General features: G+C 31.9%; 2 protein-coding genes across 6 annotated transcripts; one reads left to right on the top strand and one right to left on the bottom strand.

Annotated features, from left to right (window-relative positions):
* Positions 1 to 235: 235 nt before the first annotated feature.
* Positions 236 to 12,100, top strand: LOC132699893 (guanine nucleotide-binding protein subunit gamma-e). Its single transcript, XM_060666865.1, has 3 exons — positions 236 to 344; positions 2,617 to 2,853; positions 9,919 to 12,100. Exons 2-3 carry the CDS (start codon positions 2,741 to 2,743, stop codon positions 10,022 to 10,024), a joined length of 219 nt encoding a protein of 72 aa, XP_060522848.1. The 5' UTR covers positions 236 to 344; positions 2,617 to 2,740; the 3' UTR covers positions 10,025 to 12,100.
* A 2,933-nt stretch (positions 12,101 to 15,033) lies between these two features.
* On the bottom strand, positions 15,034 to 17,221 carry LOC132699551 (uncharacterized). 5 transcript variants are annotated; one of them, XM_060666340.1, is made up of 9 exons: positions 17,101 to 17,221; positions 16,801 to 16,987; positions 16,494 to 16,703; positions 16,368 to 16,445; positions 16,253 to 16,312; positions 16,124 to 16,201; positions 16,014 to 16,076; positions 15,766 to 15,965; positions 15,347 to 15,710 (listed from the first exon to the last, which is right to left on the bottom strand). In XM_060666340.1, the coding sequence occupies exons 1-9, from the start codon at positions 17,135 to 17,137 to the stop codon at positions 15,496 to 15,498; spliced, it is 1,128 nt and encodes a 375-aa protein (XP_060522323.1). In that variant the 5' UTR covers positions 17,138 to 17,221; the 3' UTR covers positions 15,347 to 15,495. The 5 variants fall into 5 exon arrangements, with proteins under 5 accessions (XP_060522319.1, XP_060522320.1, XP_060522322.1 ...); XM_060666336.1 differs by having other exon boundaries at positions 15,034 to 15,965; XM_060666337.1 differs by having other exon boundaries at positions 15,034 to 15,965; positions 16,368 to 16,425; positions 16,494 to 16,714.
* Between the last annotated feature and the right edge of the window lie 2,130 nt (positions 17,222 to 19,351).

Consider the following 19,351-nt stretch of genomic DNA (forward strand, 5'->3'; position numbering starts at 1 on the left):
GTCCCGTTCTCAACTTTAGTCCCTTTTTAAATTTAGAATGCTACTTTGGCAAGAACATTTTTTTTTCGGCCTAAGAATACTTAATAAATATAATAACCTATATTATTGGAGGTTGATGCTTCCAAAAACTGTTCGACTAGACCAGTTAACGATTTCCCGATTTATGCTTGCGACACGAATTTCTTATCAATAATACCTTCCCGCAAAGACTTCAGAACTGTCCTATATAGTTTTAAATAAGCTTGGACTTAGTTTTACCGCAATTGGTGTTGTTGAATAGTACAGAGAAGTGAATTGCAAGTAGTTGGGAACGTAAACTTAAATTTATAGGAATTTTTAAAGCGGTAAGCAAAGTTAATAGTTACATTCTTATCAGTATCATAAATATAAATTAGTTTTGTTATATCGGCGCCTATGAGCAACAGTTAGACAAGTGCCAAATTCAAGTTTCGAGAAGATCGAGTTTAAAAACATTTTAATAATTAAACCATGAACGAGTTTTTGAATGGGTTTTTAATAGTATCTAAATTGTGAACAATATTCTATCTCTAATATAATTTTATAATAAATAATAATAATAATAATAACTGGCTTGTCTCATTACTGCACTGTCAAACATAAAGTAGTCTATGGGACATCAATTAACAAACTAATTATCAATAATAAGATATTTAGATATACATTCCGATGACATTTAAAGACATGAAGAATTTATGGAGACTTTTTGATGTCAAATTGTCGTTCATAAGCTATCAAAATCTCCTTTTTTATTATTTGTTACTTTTTCTGGTTTGTTGCTTGCTAGTCTTTTTCCAATATATAAATATTGGAAAAAGACATTAAAACATTATCGTGGAAAAGATATCTTGTAAAAAATTTCATACTCTACTATTTCTACTCTCATAATTCTTAAATCGTTCCATCTCAAGTTTTCCTTTTATTCATTCTTCCGGCTGCACTGGGAGGAAATGACAACGAACAAATATTTGTGTGTTGCCATCGCTATAATAAAATGAACGTTTATTAAATATTTTCCTTATGTTTTAGATTATACTGAAAACAGAAGATGATCGAAATAATTAAATTAAATGTTTTGTAAGAGATAGAATAAAGATAATTTGGTTGAGGTTGCTTGACATATCCAAAGTAAAAGAATTACCTACATTCTTATCTTATGTCATATTTAATTCTTCTTAAATCGACGATACTAAATTTCTTATATGTTTAATCGGGCTTATACGAAACGTTTTTTAAATTGATGACATGTTTTATTTCTACTTGAACTTATATGCTGAGTGTAACAAGATGTGTCTTTTTTTGGTTAAAATACGAAAATAAGTTTTGATACACTTTTTGGAAGCAAATATATGAAATGGACAAAATGAAAAAGAATTTGATACAAATACATTCTGCAAAAATATCTTGTTTTTCTTAACAAAATCATGTTATCACTTACACCCCATAGCATCAAAACCATTCAATTGTCACTATTTAGGTAACATATGACTTGAGTAATGTAGTATATTTTCTCAAAACACACATTTGAAAGCTTTAACTTCCTCATTTGTGTTTTTTGCTCCGTCAGTGTACTTCAAGCAGAAAAATAATCGTTACTTTGTTAATAATTTATATTTTTGTTAGTGTATTCTTAATTAACATAATAAATTATTGCAGAAATATGAATTTTCTCTGGATGCAAGAACCGTGTTGTAAAAATTAAAAAAAAATAAAACATTTATTTTAAATTCGAAGAAACAGCAAATCTATGTTATCATTAAGAAATGCTGGTATAATTTCCCGAGTTAAAAACAATATTCTAATTATGCTATGTGAAAATGTCCTTTCGTACTCGAATTACTGCAAAAGTTTGATATTAATCCTTGATTCAAAACTACGCTTTAGGGAATACGTAAAGGCAGCACTATGGTCTGAAAGCCATAGCCATAGGCATTACCTGCCACGAGATACCCGTAAGCTACTTTGTAATACGTTAGTTTCATCAAATTTAATTTTTTAGCGTTATATGATTTGTTTAGATGTCTTGGGACCAAATCGTATCCCAAAAATTCAAAATTCCTCTTCAAGGCCAATTCATGGAGTCCAAGATCGGAATCATATTTCGCACATGACAACTTTGGCATGGCTTCTTTCTTTCAAAATATAAATAACAATTTTAATATCGATCAGTCAGTCGTACCTGCAACTTTTAATTAAGAATACTCAGCCCTCTCTATCGCTCTTGTATTTTTTTATTGTTATTAAACTTTATTTCCCTACATTTTTAATTTGCAGTTAAAAAACCATCTGCAAGCATGTATATTTTGCAACTGCCTGGTTATCGCAATAAAGGTATTAATTATAATAAAAGTAATAATTAATGCTTAATCATCTATTAATCAGGATTAAAATTTTCAAAGTCAATTATTAAATAGAGAATGAATAACCAAAGTCATTTAAAGCTAATCTATTTATTGTCCATATCGAACTATTGATTTAAACGTTTGCACTTATTTTTCAAAATTTTCACGAACTGTTATCTAAAATGTATATAATTTGGGCAAGGATTGCAAAGCCCGCGAATTTTACCTGGAATATATGTTTATTATATACTCGTAGACTACGCTTTGTTCGAACAATCCGCTGCAATCAATCCCGGTGCTGCCATCTGTCGACGTCGTCGAGCATCAGAAAACGACGCTTGCGTATTTAGCGACGCCACAGCTTGGCCGCGCCCGTCCCGATGGACGCCAGTACGCTAGCAACCATGGACAAAGATGCGTTAAAGAAACAGATAGAAAACATGAAGTATCAGGCGTCAATGGAACGCTGGCCACTGTCGAAATCCATCGCCGCGTAAGTATTTTGTTGTGGATTTTATTTGTCGTGGACGAATCTCCGCCGGTTTCGATACACGTGCAGCGAAAATAAATGTTTGTTGTGTTGCATGCCACGCCAGACGAATCGCTCCCGCTGATCGCTAATATTTTTGCGTCAAATTGGCGGATTTACTTTTTTATAATTTTCATCGATCGGCGACGCTCGAGAAATTGCTAATGGTGGTAAATTTAGGCGCCGCGTCCGACGCTACAATCAATGCGAATCCAAAGTCGATCTTAAAAAAAATTGAATAAGTAGCGTCTAATTAACTTAGCTCGTGAGCGCTAAACGGCGTATTTTTTGCGGTTTTTGGTGTAAAGAAAAAGTATATTCGGCTGTATCGTGGTGAAACGAAGCCGATGTTGTTTAAAATCGATATTTGGAAAACCCGCACTAGCAGTTGTAATAATTTTTTTTTCGATATTTTTAATGAAATTTATTGTTTTATATTTTCAATTTGTTACTTACTCGATAGAATTGAATTGAATGAAAGACAACATAGCGCAATAAAGAAGTAGTTTCACCCTAGCAAAGCAATACATAGTAATAATAATAATAGATTTATTGCAAAAGGGTTTTATAAAAGTCCGTTATCCGGAAATTTCCTAGAAACTGTTTAAACCTTTATATTTGTAGTATGGGCTGACTAAGTTAACATATAATTCAAAATAAACAGCGGGAAAGGAAAGGGCTAGGGGCAGTAGGTAGATTACGAAAAAAGAAATATGTTTAAATTAATATTCAAATTAATTGACCACAAAATAAATGAACATTTTGTATTTTTGCTGACGTTATAAAAATTGAAGTAACGATCGGCTGGAGATTCATGATAGAAAAAAAATCCTCAAATTTATAATTTCCATGATAGGGAGAGTGTCAAATATTTATATTTTTTTAGTATTAATTTTCTAGAACTAAGTTTATCAAAGGGTCCAGGAAATAGATGTCCACATATACAAATGTTTTCCAAAAAAGCTGTAATTTTACTAGATAAATTAAAGATAAATAACAAAAATTGCACAATTCACAATTTTCATCTACTTAAAGAACAATTTTACCAAGCCCTTTATGATTATAAGGGACGTTGCCAAACTTCAACAACATCGAGCCAAAAATTTTTAACAATGTAAAAAGGCCGTTTTCTTTTTTTAATATATGACACCCCGTGTCTTAGAAACTAATCGCCAGCGCAATATCCGCGCAAATTTTTAACAACTTGTATATCGGCAGAAACATTGCTTTTGGTTTTGTCATTAATTTCAGTTGTCTCGCGATAAATTTAAACACGAATTGCGTTTTACTAAAAGCGATAATTCTAAGAAATATCCAACAACTCTTTTTTCGAACTGATAAATAACGCAAAAATTTAGAAAAATTTCCTGGGGTAATTTGCAAGGGAGTATTTTTTTTAAATTGATAAATTTTAACATATTCAAAACATTTGTCGATCAATTTGAAAGTAAATCAAGGAACGATATAATTACAGATTTTTAGAGATATACACCAAGTTGACAGCTTTTTAAAAAATATTGTTATCTTTTCGGGATAGAAAGCAAAGAACTACCATTAAATACCATTTAATGACACTACAAAAATAAATTAATATAGTAATTTAACTAATCAATTACTTAATAGAACTTTTGGCACGTACGTAAATGACTTAAATCGTGATTTTTCAGTAATCGATTTTCATAAAAAATATTCTTATTAATGAATAACAGTTATTTTTACTTTTACTTTTTACTTTCTACCCAGCGAACTTAATCTGAACTGGAATGGCAATGGCGTGATAGAAAAATGGATCAAATTTTGTAATAGAAAAAGACATCTAATAATAAGGAATGGGAAATGGTATTCTCATTGTATTTACCGATATATTCTTACTGAATTTATATATACATTATTATTTGGTGATCAAACATGTATTTTTCAAACATTTGTACTAAATAAAATTTTAATAACCTAAACCGAAATGGTAACAGCATTTTTGTTGGTTTATTTTTAGAAATGGGCGACCCCATTCTAATTGTGCTTACCGATTTATTCTTACTGCACATTCTGTTTGATCAAACAATATTTGCTTTAAATATTTATATGAATTAAAATTTAGAATAATTTAACTTCCTGAAAAACCTTGTGCAAAGTGCATATATACCAATATATACATTTTCTAACGTTCGAAAATAATAAGCAGTATATTTTTTCAGCAGTTACTTACCTAAATATGTGCATATAACGAAAATTTTTTATTTCTTGAAATTAAAAATATCAATAAAAAAATATCAAAATGATAAATTAATTTTTATATTTAAATCATACAGTAAAATAAGCAATTTTTGTTACAATAGACATACATGGAAATTGTTTATATGATCATGTTTCTATATTTTAGGTATGAAATAACCGGATGTAAAACAAAATCATATTCATGTAATATGGAATAGGTAAAAATGCTTAACTTTACTTCCTTTCTATTGTTCTTTTCTTCTGGTTATATATAAATTAATACAACCGTATGAAACACATGAATTTACGCATTTAAAAAATGTTTACTAATTAACACCACCATGAAATTATTGGTAAGTATTCAACATAATAAAATAATAATAATAATAATAATCAAAATATATCACAACCATTTAGTTCAACGAAGAGTAAGGGATTAAAATTATTTCAGAAAATCCCCTGCAGCAAACGATTAACTCTCAAAGAGCACAAAGCTCAGAGCACTGTTTTTACCTCCTTCAGATTTCAACAAAATAATCAGCACGTTGGATTAAAAATATTGATTGTAGGATATTTGGGCTTTGTATGTCGCTGTATCTGCCAGAGATGAGATAAAAGTTCTAATTGAATTTTGAAGAATTTTATGGATTGTAGTTATCTTTAGCTAGGACGTTCGTACCGATTACATAACAAATGTCTGGCGTTGAGTGTCAAGAATATTATCGCAATTAAATGTAAAAACATGTTTACAAATGTTTACGTGGGCGGCCAACTAAAAGTTCGTTAAAACGGTAAACGTATGTCGTACACTGAAAATGGACCACCGTTTTTATTAACAGACGAGTCATAAAATCTCACCAGCTCAGGGGCAGCGTTATGCTTTTCAAGCGCTGCGATGCAGTTTCTGGCGTGGGGCCAAATCGTTTTGGGGGAAGTTGACCTGGGAAAACGTCGATGATTTTGCACCCGAATGTTGACTTTTACCTGGATAGGAGGTTATGGGTTTTTCGGGACCTATATACTGGTTGTTCTTCAAAAAATTTGGAGTGAATATTGTCTTTTTAAATTATTTACAAATATATTTTTTGATTGGCAAAATATGGCACTCCGTTATTGAACTTTTTGTAATGAATTGGTCCTTGGACACTTAATACTGATCGCCCCACTGATTGCTTTTGAACGGATTATCCAAGGGTGGTCATTAACATACAATTAATAATTAATATTTAATGATTAATTAATTAATAATTACTTTAAATAATAATAATGATCTTGTTGCATTGTATGTTATATGTTGGATAATCCGTTCAAAAGCGATTGGTCACTTTCTTATATTTATGAACAGACCATATATTTATACTCACTAGGTTTATGGTTATGTCGTCAAAGAGCAACTTATTAAAAATGTTATAAAGATGAAGTATGCTATTTATAATTATTCTATTATACAGACATTAAGTTGTACTTCATGTGTAAACACATAAGTTGTCATAATGCTTCTTTTTAGTATAATGTTAGTAAGATAAACATTTTTTTCTACTCTCGTCTGTAATATACCTAATTACACACCGATCTAGCGTGTGAGAAGCGTCACTTTACCACGTCAGTTTCGTTTCCCACGAATCCGATCCCCTTCGGACATTTCCGGGATTTTACTGCACGGGTTTGGGAGCAATTGGATGTTTTCGGAGATGTAGAAAAAGTATAGTATGCAACACGTTCGCAAACTTATAACTCGATCGTTTATTAAACACTCGCTCCGCTGCGCTCCGCTCGTGTCCAATAAAATCGTGAGTCAAATGCCGTTTACCGCACTTGTTATATAATATACTACAAAAAATGTCTACCATCTGAATGTATTTTGCATAGAAAGGAGATCAAATAATCCTAGCATATTTTAATTTAGTCCGAATTAAATTATAATAAACTTTTAATATTGCTTTCTCTGACTGAAATGCTATGCAGTTTCCCAAACCAAACCCAAAACCGAACTGTACAATGTACTGACTATGCGTAAAACGTGCTGGATGAATGACAATTTTAAGTGAAATAATACTAAATGCATATTTAATTCGAGATTTCATACCTCATATGCTTACATTTATTTATACTTAAATTATTATTATTATTATTATTGTTATTATTATTATTATTATTAGTATTATTATTATTGTTATTATTATTATTATTATTATTATTAGAGAGTGACCATATTTGTAAATACTAAAATTATCGTTAACCCCTGTAGCACTGCAGAACAAGGCGTATAAGTATTGGATTTATTTTTTTTAGATACATAAAACAAACAGCCTTATTTGCGTTAAAGGGAGACTTACGCCCCAATTATAGTCTATGACTATGAAAATATCTGGCAGCGAGCTCAAAAAATTCGGGGAGATACAAATTGAGCTGAACTGTGCTAATTAAATATACAAGAAAAAAAAATATTGCGTTTTTCATACAGTTTCTGTTTAAATTTGATGTTTCTTATATGACTGCCAATATTTTTATTACATATAGGTATAATAAGAAAAACATTAAACTTTCTTTGCCGAGTAACTAGACCAAGGTTTGATTTTGTATTTCTTTAAATTGTAAAAGTGTATCTCTGCCCCTCCTTCAATGGGTGAAATAAAATTAGACATATATATATATATATATATATATATATATATATATATATATATATATATATATATATATATATATATATATATATATATATATATATATATATATATATATATATATATATATATATATATATATATATATATATATATATATATATATATATATATATATATAATAACACTTTAAGGACAGTAATGGCATTTTATTTTTTCAAGTGGAATTTCATCGTGGATAAGTGTGACCGCAATCTTTTTTTGTTAAGCTTTAATCACTCTTTATAAGTACGTTTATGAAAACCAATCGATTTAACGATTAACATCTTTTTTGTTTCAATATTCAGAAACAAATACCACAACAAAAGAAAGCAAAACGAACTAACTGAATTAATATAAATAAAAATATCAAAAATTAAATCTAATGTACCAAATGGAAGCTCCTCACGAACTTCCAAAGTTTGCAGTATTTGCTGTTTCTATCTCTGCTTACTGAAAAGTATTTCGGTGATATATCCCAAAATTTCAAGTTGAAAATTGAACGCTTCTTCGCAGATGTTTGTCGACTCTTTTTCGTTTCATATTACCTTAAAATAACTTTCCAGTAAGATAGGGAAATCTCATTTCCATTTTCATTTTCAAGTGAAATAACAGACCCCACCCCTGCAACAGAGGTTTATTTGCAGTCGTAAATACATCTATCAATTTAACTAAAGGAGGATAATTAAACTTTCATGATTTCTGTCACTGAAACTCAAATTAATATTTTTGAGGCCTAATAATCATTTTCCAGCTGTTAAACCGCTTTAGCATTTTGGACGCCTTTGTCTAGGTCTCACCTATCTTTGCATAAGCTTGCAATAAACTCAATGCTTTCTGGCAATCACCCTATTTTGGATTTTAGATTTTTTTTAATGAAAATTTTAGCAGAGTAAGGTGAACAAAATACGGTAATATTCTGTGGAGAAACTCCATCACCATCATTTTACCTTTTAAAAATATATAAAAATTGCTCAATAATTTGTCATTATTGTGTTCGAAAAAACAGAGAAAATAGAGAGATTTTTACTACAACTACAACTAGATGTATAAAATAATATAAAACATTGATATGTAATATAAGTAATATAATAAAAATACGTAACTAAGAAAATAATCAAAATTAAAAAAAAATCCCTACAAAAATTGTCATTAAATTCTGCGACTTATTCTTAAAAACATCAACATAATATATAAATACATTTAAGCAAGTATTACAATATAAAAAATGTTAGGTGCATTAAGAATTACAGTTGCATCTACAACAACTAAAATAACGATTATATATTTATGATTTCTGCAGAAATTTTGGAACCCCCGGTATGAATTACCATCAAAGTCGCGTATTGATCATTCAAATAAATGTATTGCCTAACCTTTGTAATATTTTGCACTGACGCAAATAGTATATTATGCAACAAGTGCGGTAAACGGCATTTGACTCACTAGTTTATTTGACACGACCGGAGCGAGTGTTTAATAAACGATCGAGTTAGAAATTTGCGAACGTGTTGCATACTATACTTTTTCTACGATCGTTAGTCTTTGGGTACATTTTCGCAAAACAGCAAGAATACATTCACTGACATGACCATCACAATTAACGAGCGTCAAAATGAAAATCGTGGGAAACATCTCCGAAAACATCCGATTGCTCCCAAACCCGTGCAGTAAAATCCCGGAAATGTACGAAGCGGCTCGGATCCGTGGGAAACGAAACTGACGTGGAAAAGTTACGCTTCCCGCACGCTAGATCGGTGTGTAATTAGGTATTTTGCAGACGGGAGTAGAAAAAATTTATTAAGCTTTAAAAATGCATTGTGTTTTCAAAAAACAAAATAAAATTATTTTTTTCCGAAATCTGGGAGGGAAATAGGCATAGGAATCTGTGAATAAAAGTTGCACAGAATTAGAATTTCCAATTTCGCCGTTGAGAGTTGAATTGGCAACGCCGCATTTGAACAAAAAGCAGTATTTAATTCTCCAGAAATTCTAATAAGACATTAAACGTGAATCACCTTTTATATCGTTGTAATTATAGCTTTCTTTATGAAGGAAAATTCAAAGGAAATAAATGTACGCCAAACGGAACACTTCTCGCAAAGTTTTAAACGCGACCTGAATTTTAATTGCCTCCTGTTCTTTTCAGAATGAGAGAATACGTGGAAGAAAACGAGAAGAATGATCCCTTAATCCACGCGCCGGACAAGAAGAACAACCCGTGGGCAGAGAAGGGCAAGTGCGTCATCATGTAGAATTTCCCGCCGCTTCTCATCAGTATTATAATTATCGTTTTACCGCTTTTTTTGGTGATGTTTCCTTTGGTTAAAAATCTGATGTTGAAAAGTGCAACCACACTGTTTACGTTCGAGATATTCAAATTTCAATTCCCCATCGGTTACTAAACTGAAGTTCTTCCCGTCGTAGCGCTAGCAGAACTACACCGAAATTGTTGATAAAATTGTTATGTAGTTGGAAATACTCGTATATAGTTTGTACGTCGAAAGAGTTACATAACAATCATGCGTTTATGTTAATGTCAATTTGTAAGTAGATGGTGGACGATTGTTAATAGACAAGTAGATATTGTTGTATTTTTCACGGAACTGACAACAGCGCATTTAAAAACCATACGACCACATATTACATGGAACTTTGAACCAATCAGGCAGAAGTTTATACACAGCATCAGCAGCAGTACTTTCAAAATCATATCAAAATGATAGACATATTTGTCAATAAAAGTTTACATGGCGAGATTGTATATCAAAATAAGGTTGATTTAAAGAGATTTGCAGTTCTAATTATATGAACATTCTACCACTGAGACGCATTGAAACGGAAATAGCAATTACATCAAAAATTTCTAAGGAAAACGTTTTTCTTTATAATTAAATTAGCAATTTAAAAGGTAGCAAATTTTGGAAGGGCTGTGCCAGGTTTTCATTTAATAAATGGTTAGCCACATCTAAGCCTAATTTAAAATTGAACGTAAAAACTATTGTTTGAAACATTTTTTGTTGATGGACTCAGAAAATCACTACTTTACAATATGGGCATGAAAAGGGCACAGGAAATATCAGTTCCAGGATAAACATTACAATTTCGAATAAGTACTTAAACGATAAACAGTCCTCCTCGTATTTATTATAGTCTAATTATTTATACGATGCAAAGAAACCGTTTGTGATTGTTACTTAGCGTTAGTAGTGTGTTGTCAAGTCATTTTTATTTCGGTAGGTTAGGAAATATCGTGTTCTACTATTAAGTTGAAGATATTCATTTACGAGTAACGCGATTTTAATTTTTAGAGTACCTCTAGTCAGTTATTTGTAGCGTTTTTTTTTTAACAGGCACTTATCACGCAGCCGATAATAACAAGGACCCATGGGACGATGTTTGTAAACCCATTATGATTTTACGCGAAAACTGAGACCAAACACATGTAGCGAAAGCTTTCGTCAATTGTACTTTTTGCCGCTTTTATCTGCTAAAATACAATTTCCGAAACGATGCGCAGCAAGTTTTGGTCTCAATTTGTTAGGGTTTCCACATACTTTTGGTGGCAGTATATAATCAAATATTCGTAAAAAAATACTCGGGAAAGTTCCCCTTTTAAAAGCGACTTTGTTATTCGATATCTGGAGGAAGACGGCAGTTTTACTCCGGTTATCCCTATATAAACGATATATACTAAAACCACTGATAAACAAAATGTTAAGAGAGATAGATAACTGTCACGGAAACGACTATTGACTTAATTAAGACAAATTTTCACAGCTTCTTCGCTTAATATGAACTTAGGCTATAATAAGTAATCGCATCGGGTGTGGACACAACCTAAACTTTTGACGCCTACAACAAATCTTTCGGGTTATGTTTATACCCTCTCGTAGGATAAGTCTTACGAATTAAGTGTTAACAGATACAGTTAAAGTTGCCCCTGGGGCTTTTCTTGCATTAAATCAATATACTTGTTCTACTAGACTATAAAAGCAACATTTAATCTTATCTTTTAGTTGATATACTTAAACTGTTACTACACTTATAAAACTTATATAATCCTAGGTAATAAACAAAATGTTTAAAGTAGCTAGGTAGGAAACACCATACAAGTTACTTAAGACGAAAAAATATCGACAATTCTTGAAGTTATTAAGACTACATTTCCCCGATTTTGACATATTTGGGACGTGAAAGATGTCTGTTGAACTAAAAAACGCTTTAAATGTTACATTTTCCTATTGCTTAATATTCCCAATTGACTTTTAAAGTGGATTATTTTATTCAGTGTAATATTGTACTGAGATAATAAACTTTTAGTAAATTTGCGTTATCGCTTTCATTTTACCAGAAAATTCGCAAGAATTTAAAAATAAAACTACGTTCTTGTATTCTTCAATATTTCAACTGCATTATACTTATAATATAACTCTATATTTTTACTTATACAATGTCGTAAAACTTCTTTTTGAGTTGATCTTATTGAATAGTATTTGTGACTATCGCTCCTGTTAAATTTTGACACAACCGCCTATTAGAGGTCCAAATTAAACCAAATCAACAAAAAATAAGATACATTTAAGCAGTTATAACTATACAATAGACCCGTTACTTAATTATGAAAAACAGGATTAATATGGTAAATATTAGGTTATTATAATGTTAAGTATATAGTTGGCTATGACTCATCTATTAAAAACAAAAAAGCAAATGTCTCAAAAACTTACAAGGCTGTCAGTTTTTAAATATATTTTTATTACCTACCCATTTGTTCTTTCTGTGTTTATTTCATTTTAGTTAATTTTCTATATTAATGGCAGTGAATGAAAATTCCGAAAAATATGGTGTTTTGGTATGTGTTATGCAATCCAATGTAAATGCTCAAGAAGTTTCGGAATTATATTTCCAGAGATACGATTTTTAAAGGAATATAGTCAGTATAATTTTTATATTATAGAAGTGTGTTTTATTTATACTAAATATCAACAACAACCATTTCCAGATATATTTACTCGTCCAAAAATAATTAATAATAATAATAATAACCCTTTATTCAACCACGTCCTGAAAATTATTTGAACTAGAATAAGGAGCAAAGAGAAACAAATATATTAGATTGCATAGAACCAACGCCGTTATCATCTTGCAACACATAGAACAAGTAGGTATACCAAAAGTTTTAACATTTGCATCCTGGCTATGTCGAGCGTCGGATGCAGTTTTGCCAGTTGTATTTGCAACAAATATGAATCAATGATTCTTTGGGAAGACTTGTAATATGGTCCGACGAATGTTAATTTCAAGTTCTGGAAATAAGGACGCTATGGGGTTGTAGCATTGTGTTTTATTTTGGGACAATGAATATGCGGATATATGCAAAATATAATATATAAACCTAGATACCAGTCTGTAGCAGAACTTCGAGGAGCAATTGATTTAACTTTCGAAACTTTACGAATGGCCCAATAATTGTTTTAAATGCCATTAAAAAAATAAGAAAAATGTGCGAGTTATGCATTCGAAAAAATGGTCTTCAATTTGAACAACAGATTTAGGTATATAAGTTGAAAATTATTACAAATAATAGTTCATTACGTATAAAACCCATTTAAATAATTGTTTACTTTGATATTGTTTTTAATAGAATAATACAAATAAGATATGAAACAAAAATAAATTTTCGGTTTAAATTCCATTCCATTCCATTTGAAAACATATATATTTGCTTCATAACTAAGAATGCTTATAGGAAGTGAAAAACAAGCTACGCCACTGGATTCTACGGTAAAAAATCCCCTATAAGTACGTGTTTTAAACTTTTCATTAACTTAAATGGCAACCCAAATCGATAGTTTCTTTAAATTTCATCCTGTTTCTCAAAAACCAAGAGGAGATTATGATTTTGTTGGCGACATCTTCAATTTCACAAAAAAGTAGAACAGTGTCGCGTAAACCGCGACTTACTATCTTAAAAAATAGCCGAGATACCCTATAAAAGTGCCCAAAATGGGATAACCGGAACACGTATCTATCTAATTATCAAAATTTCATGAACATTTTTTATTTCTTGGAAAAGGGAAAAATTATAAATCACTATTCTAAATTCTAAATAAAAAAACAAGCAAGCAATTATCTTAATTTTTTGATAAATACATGAATGCAACCGTACGTAACACGAGAATTTCCGTTCTAAAATAGGGTCAGCACTGAAATGATTTCACAAAATCTTGTTACTTGTAAAAAATCGAATTTTTCGAAAGTATGTACTCTCGTACAAAAATTTCATATCTCGGTAACAGATGATCGTAATCGAAAATTCTTTTTTTGTCTGTCTGTTCACTGTGGAACGAGTTTTAAAACGATAACTTTTGAACCGTCAGATCCAAAAATTCTAAATCTTAGCAGAGGGGTGAAAATCATTTTGAGTTTCGGTTTTATTTGTACTAGGAAATATGGGAAAGTTCGAACATAACTTTTATTTTGATTTTTTAGGTTATAAGCAAAAAAACCTGCATAAAAATTACTTAGGATTAGCGTCGAATGAAAAAACGTAAAAAATGGAACAATTTAGTGAGTGATGTAGTGCACATCAGGAGCAACAATTTTCTTATTTCCAGTTTTTGTTAATCATACAGGTTGCACAAGATATTTAATCGAATATCGGTATTACGGGCCCAAATTCTTATATTTATTTGAGATCACTTTTAACATAGCATGAGTGCATATTTGAAAGGCACAACAATTGTTATTATACTTATCGGTCATTAATATTATTAATTGTTACACTTCTCATTATTAATAACAAATGCTTTACAAAATCGATACTGGCTGCATTATCATTACCATTACAGTTGAGATCGCATTTACGGCGAGGTACTCACTAAAAAGAATGTTGAAAATGAAATTTTACTGCATTAACTGGAACTGCCAATCTTAATTCAAATTTAATAAACCAATGACAATAATAAATTTTAAATAACAATAAATAATGAAAATAGCAAAAAATCTCTTCTCCAGCAGATGTTTGAGTTACTTTTCATCAGTTTGCAACTACATAATTATTGTAGTTTGATTTTTACCAACCAAATCATACTATGTCAAGGTTTTACTCGAATTTTGAACAAAAGCCATAATTCTGATCAGTATGGTAGCACTAGAACCCTGAAGAAAAGGGCGCATATAACCATAACTTATTACACTTCTGTTTGCTTACAAAATGCTCTCAATAGAGTTGTTAATCGGGCCCTTCTTCAAAAAAATTCAAATCCCTTTAATACATTTATTTACTCTTTGCTTTTGTTTCTTAACACAAACACTCCCTCCAGGCTTTTCGGCATCACTTTCGGTCTCTTTCTTGTGGCTTTCATTACCTCGAAGGTCGTATAGCAATGAAATCTAGTTATTTTAGTTATCGCATATCTAACGTCGTATTCCACAGCGTCACCCCTGTCTTCTACTAAAGCATCTAACCCGGAATCAAGTGAAGATGTAGTTGATATGGCGGTACTGGTGGAACAATCGCAACATGCTTTAATTTTAATCTTTGAACTGTTGGATGAAGAACTGCTTTTCGATTTTCTTTTGCATTTGCACTTCTTGGCCACCAGATCCTGATTGCTTGGGCATGGAAGACATGTACACGAGGTGGAGGAATCCTTGAAACGCGAAGAATCACTATCCGCGCAACCGCAACATGTACAGATCTCGGTGGTACTGCCCTTCTTTAATATAGATTTAGAATCCTTTGAGTGAATCTCCTTTTCTTCTTCACTTTCCGCAACGATAACTCCTGATTGAGACCGTAACTTGTAAGGACCATGAGTTTCTTTGCGATGGCGTGCAGACCCCGCAGAAGGATCGTGAGTACTACTATGAGATGCAGTTGCGTCTCGCTGTGCTGAAGAACCCTGTTCTGCCTCATGAATATTTTTCTTCGAACTAATTTCGGTCATTCTAGTGGAATGTGAGTTATGAGAGAGTTGCTGCCGTGTACCGTGAGACGTTTTAACGGCCGAGGATACAACTTGACTCGAGGGGTGCTGTGCAGGGGTGTGGTGCTCGTATGACTGTTCGTCCAACATTAAATTTTCCTGTATTTTGGCTTTAATTTCTTCGGATTGTTCCGTTTGAAATTCCCTCGTTTCCAGATGTAATTGCGGAGTTTGGCTTTCGCCGCTTTGTTTCATAGGGATCCTAAGATAGTAGCGTTATAGAATTCGTAATTATTATTTAGTTAACGACCTGTCCGTGGAAGAACCCGTGCTTACAGATCTTGCTTCGTCGTTCACCAAGCCAAGATCTGCGCTAAAAATAACCCCGTTACGAGCGACGATATTAAAAACCGCATGTACCTCTCTGGTATCCCGTAATCGGCAGAACTTTGTCCGAACTGATCAAGCACTTCTTCATCTTCAAGCGCATCGCGAAATCTACAATTATACAAACATGAGAATCGTAATTACTCAAGAAGTTTCAGCAACCCGTTGCTAGCCTGGTGCGGCATCTTTGATTTGCTCAAACTGATATCCGGTTCATGAAGTCTAAAATTAAAAATGTTTAAACTCTACGAAACAAACACGACATGTTTGAACGCGCCTGCTAGGTTGTGATTTTGTTCTGCTGCTACCATGAACTTCCATATCAGATTCTCCATCTCCAGATTTTAGATCGAATCTATTATTATTAAAAATGCAAAGTTGTCGAGACTGACTAAGTATCTACCTGGACCGTTTTTCCAAACTTCTTGACGACAAACCAGGACCAAAAATTTCGTTTTCAATTCTTTCATCGGCCCTTTCGGGACAGCTATCGCACAACTTTGCAAATGTGGACAAACCGAGCAAAATTGGCTCGTCAGCTGTCGGACCCAGCACTGCCCCATACAAATTTGGACCGCAGACACATTCTGGTGGTAAGGATACTTGTTTTCCCCTAGTAATATACTTATAGATCATCAAGATGATTTCGAATCTTTTAAGCTTTAACCCTACAGCTCAGTGCTATTGCTATGTAGCTAACTAAATATTACCCTTTTACACGTAAATCTCCATCACGACTTAACAGTTGTTTCTGATCTGGACCAAAAGTATGTGCTCTTTTGAAAGCCGGTTGATTATTTAAATTCTGTGTCCTACTAGGAGTTAGTGCGCTTCTAGTTTCGCTGCGACTCCTTTGATTTGACAAAACTCCTCGCTTTGAAGTTGTTGATTCCTCTCCTGAAAGAAGTTAGTTTTGGAACATGAAGTAAAACATTAGCGACATTACTAACACAATTAGTCTTTAAATCTTAATTTGCCAAAGCAAAGACTCACAATACAGAGATGCTTACTACGGGAATTTCCTCTGGCGGGAGTTTCCTTCGACATTATTGTATGGAAAATTTAAACCATTTTATCTTAGTGCTGTGTTCGCTGAGAATTTTGATCACTATAGGTTCTGATTAAAATCCGTCACTGTCATATCCCGCTGAAAATGCCAAAGTTGCGAATTGAGACATTTGTGAACACCCCTATTTCACTTCTCTTCACTCATTTGCCGACAAAAATGGTTCAAACTTATATATGTTTCAACAACTCATTCTTCCTAGGTCATAAAAGGATGCCGACACATTAAACACGTTTATTATTTCATAATAAATTAATAATAAAGGGTTTGAATTAAACTGGATAGTTTGTTTATGATATAAATCAATTAGTTAAGTTTGACTGCACCTGGTACTTGCTAATGAACTTAATACATTTATTACACTCAAAATCAGACTGTGGTATATAGTATGAATGCCATTTTTCTTTGATCAAATCTAAATAGGTTAGATTTAAATATCTATAAATCACATTCTCAATAAAACCTCCAAGTATTGTGAAAAGTGCAGAAAACGAAATGTAAGTGAAGTCAATAACTTTGGACTATGCCAAACCGTCTTTTACTAATCTTAAAATTGTTCTCACAGCACGAGCTTAGGTTTTGTTTCCAGCTTTAGGAATTGTCTCCAACTGTATATTGTATTTTATTACTAGGCATAGTCTGCTTGCATGTGATACGATTGCGTTTAGGCTGGTAACTCCTCACTACTCACGTAACACGAAGGCTGTAGATATTTCAAGCTATCTATTAATAAAGTTCAATTTAAAGTTCTAGAATGGAATCAGATCTGTGGATTTGTTTTAGAACTCAGACCTTTAGAACTGCAAATTATGGCTTACCTAGTCCACTTATAAGAATGCTAACATTTTTTATGTGTGAGTTCGAGAAATAAGAAAAATAGATAAATAAAATAAAATATTTATTTTTACTAATTAAGCTACGAATCAGAGTGAAAGACACAAAAGAGTCTCCAAGCTCTAAATAATATTTAGTTTAATTTAGGAGTATCTATTTAAACTAAGTAAACAATCCCCAAATAATTTTGTTTTTCTATCGCCATTTTAATAGAATTAGTAATTGCGAGAAATTAGAAATGTCGCATCTTAAAAAGTTAGTAGGTCGATCATGTTTTTTGATTGAACATTGGTGGTATCCTAGATTTTTTTTAAATTTAATTTCATGCATTAGAAATGAAATTCGGTAGATTGTTTTGTACGAATTCCACACTGGAACGCTTTTCCGTTTTGCTTTAATATGGAATATATTTTTTTTAAATATTATTATGATAAATTTCATTTATTGCCCAGAGCAATATATAGATTTTGAAATTTAAATAAAATTAATCACGAAATATATAGACTTGAAACGTGGAATAATATTTTTAATCGTATTTAAACGGTTATATGCACTATAGGTATAGGACCACAGACAAGGCATTGTATGTATTCCTAAAGTTGCAAAACATATTTCTATTGTCCATTTTTCCACAGTTCTAAAGATTGAGGGTTGAAGTGTGGCATTGCCTCCTTATTATCGAATTTGATTAATTAATTTAGCAAACACTGTTTGATCTAAATCTACATCCAACAAAATAAAATTAATTTAAAATTTGGCTAAGTTTAATGTGGTCTCAAATTGTTGATACGAATTTCAATAGTTCCGGGATAAAACTAAAGTAAATTCTAAATTGTGCTGACTTTCTGGTGCAAAGGGATAATACAATAATAATAAGTATGTTATGCAATAAGTGCGGTAAACGGCATTTGACTCACGAGTTTATTTGACACGAGCGGAGCGCAGCGGAGCAAGTTTTTAATAAACGTGTGAGTTCAAAAGTTTACAGAACGTGTTGCATACTATACTTTTTCTACGACCGTTAGTTTTTGGGTACATTTTCGGTCGGTAAAATCCCGGAAATGTCCGAAGTGGCTCGGATTCATGGGAAACGAAACTGACGACGTAAAGTGACGCTTCCCGCAAGCTAGATTGGTGGATAATTAGATATTTTACAGAAGGGAGCAGAAAAACAATATATACGCTGAGGTTAATAACAAAATATTGGTCTACATGCAGCTGAAATCTTAACCTTATCCGAATATGATCTCTATATTGCTTTCTTTCTGATGCATTTTAGTATCCTATCCCCTATGTGAGGTACAAGTTTCATTTCAATTCAATAAGTTGTAAAGGTACTGTATACTATGATGGGAAAACAG

The sequence above is a fragment of the Cylas formicarius genome, unplaced genomic scaffold (genome assembly GCF_029955315.1).
Source record: "Cylas formicarius isolate icCylForm1 unplaced genomic scaffold, icCylForm1.1 PGA_scaffold_3__17_contigs__length_32017465, whole genome shotgun sequence".
In the NCBI taxonomy this organism is placed as follows: Eukaryota; Metazoa; Arthropoda; class Insecta; order Coleoptera; family Brentidae; genus Cylas; species Cylas formicarius.

Excerpts from the sequence above, each read along its gene's own strand:
- LOC132699893 (XM_060666865.1), top strand. The coding sequence starts at position 2,741 with ATGGACGCCAGTACGCTAGCAACCATGGACAAAGATGCGTTAAAGAAA. Across the intron at positions 2,854-9,918 it reads CTGTCGAAATCCATCGCCGC|AATGAGAGAATACGTGGAAG; the intron begins GTAAGTATTTTG and ends TGTTCTTTTCAG.
- LOC132699551 (XM_060666336.1), bottom strand. The coding sequence starts at position 17,137 with ATGTCGAAGGAAACTCCCGCCAGAGGAAATTCCCGTA. Across the intron at positions 16,988-17,100 it reads CGCCAGAGGAAATTCCCGTA|GAGAGGAATCAACAACTTCA; the intron begins GTAAGCATCTCT and ends AACTTCTTTCAG. Across the intron at positions 16,446-16,493 it reads AGTTTGGAAAAACGGTCCAG|ATTCGATCTAAAATCTGGAG; the intron begins GTAGATACTTAG and ends TAATAATAATAG.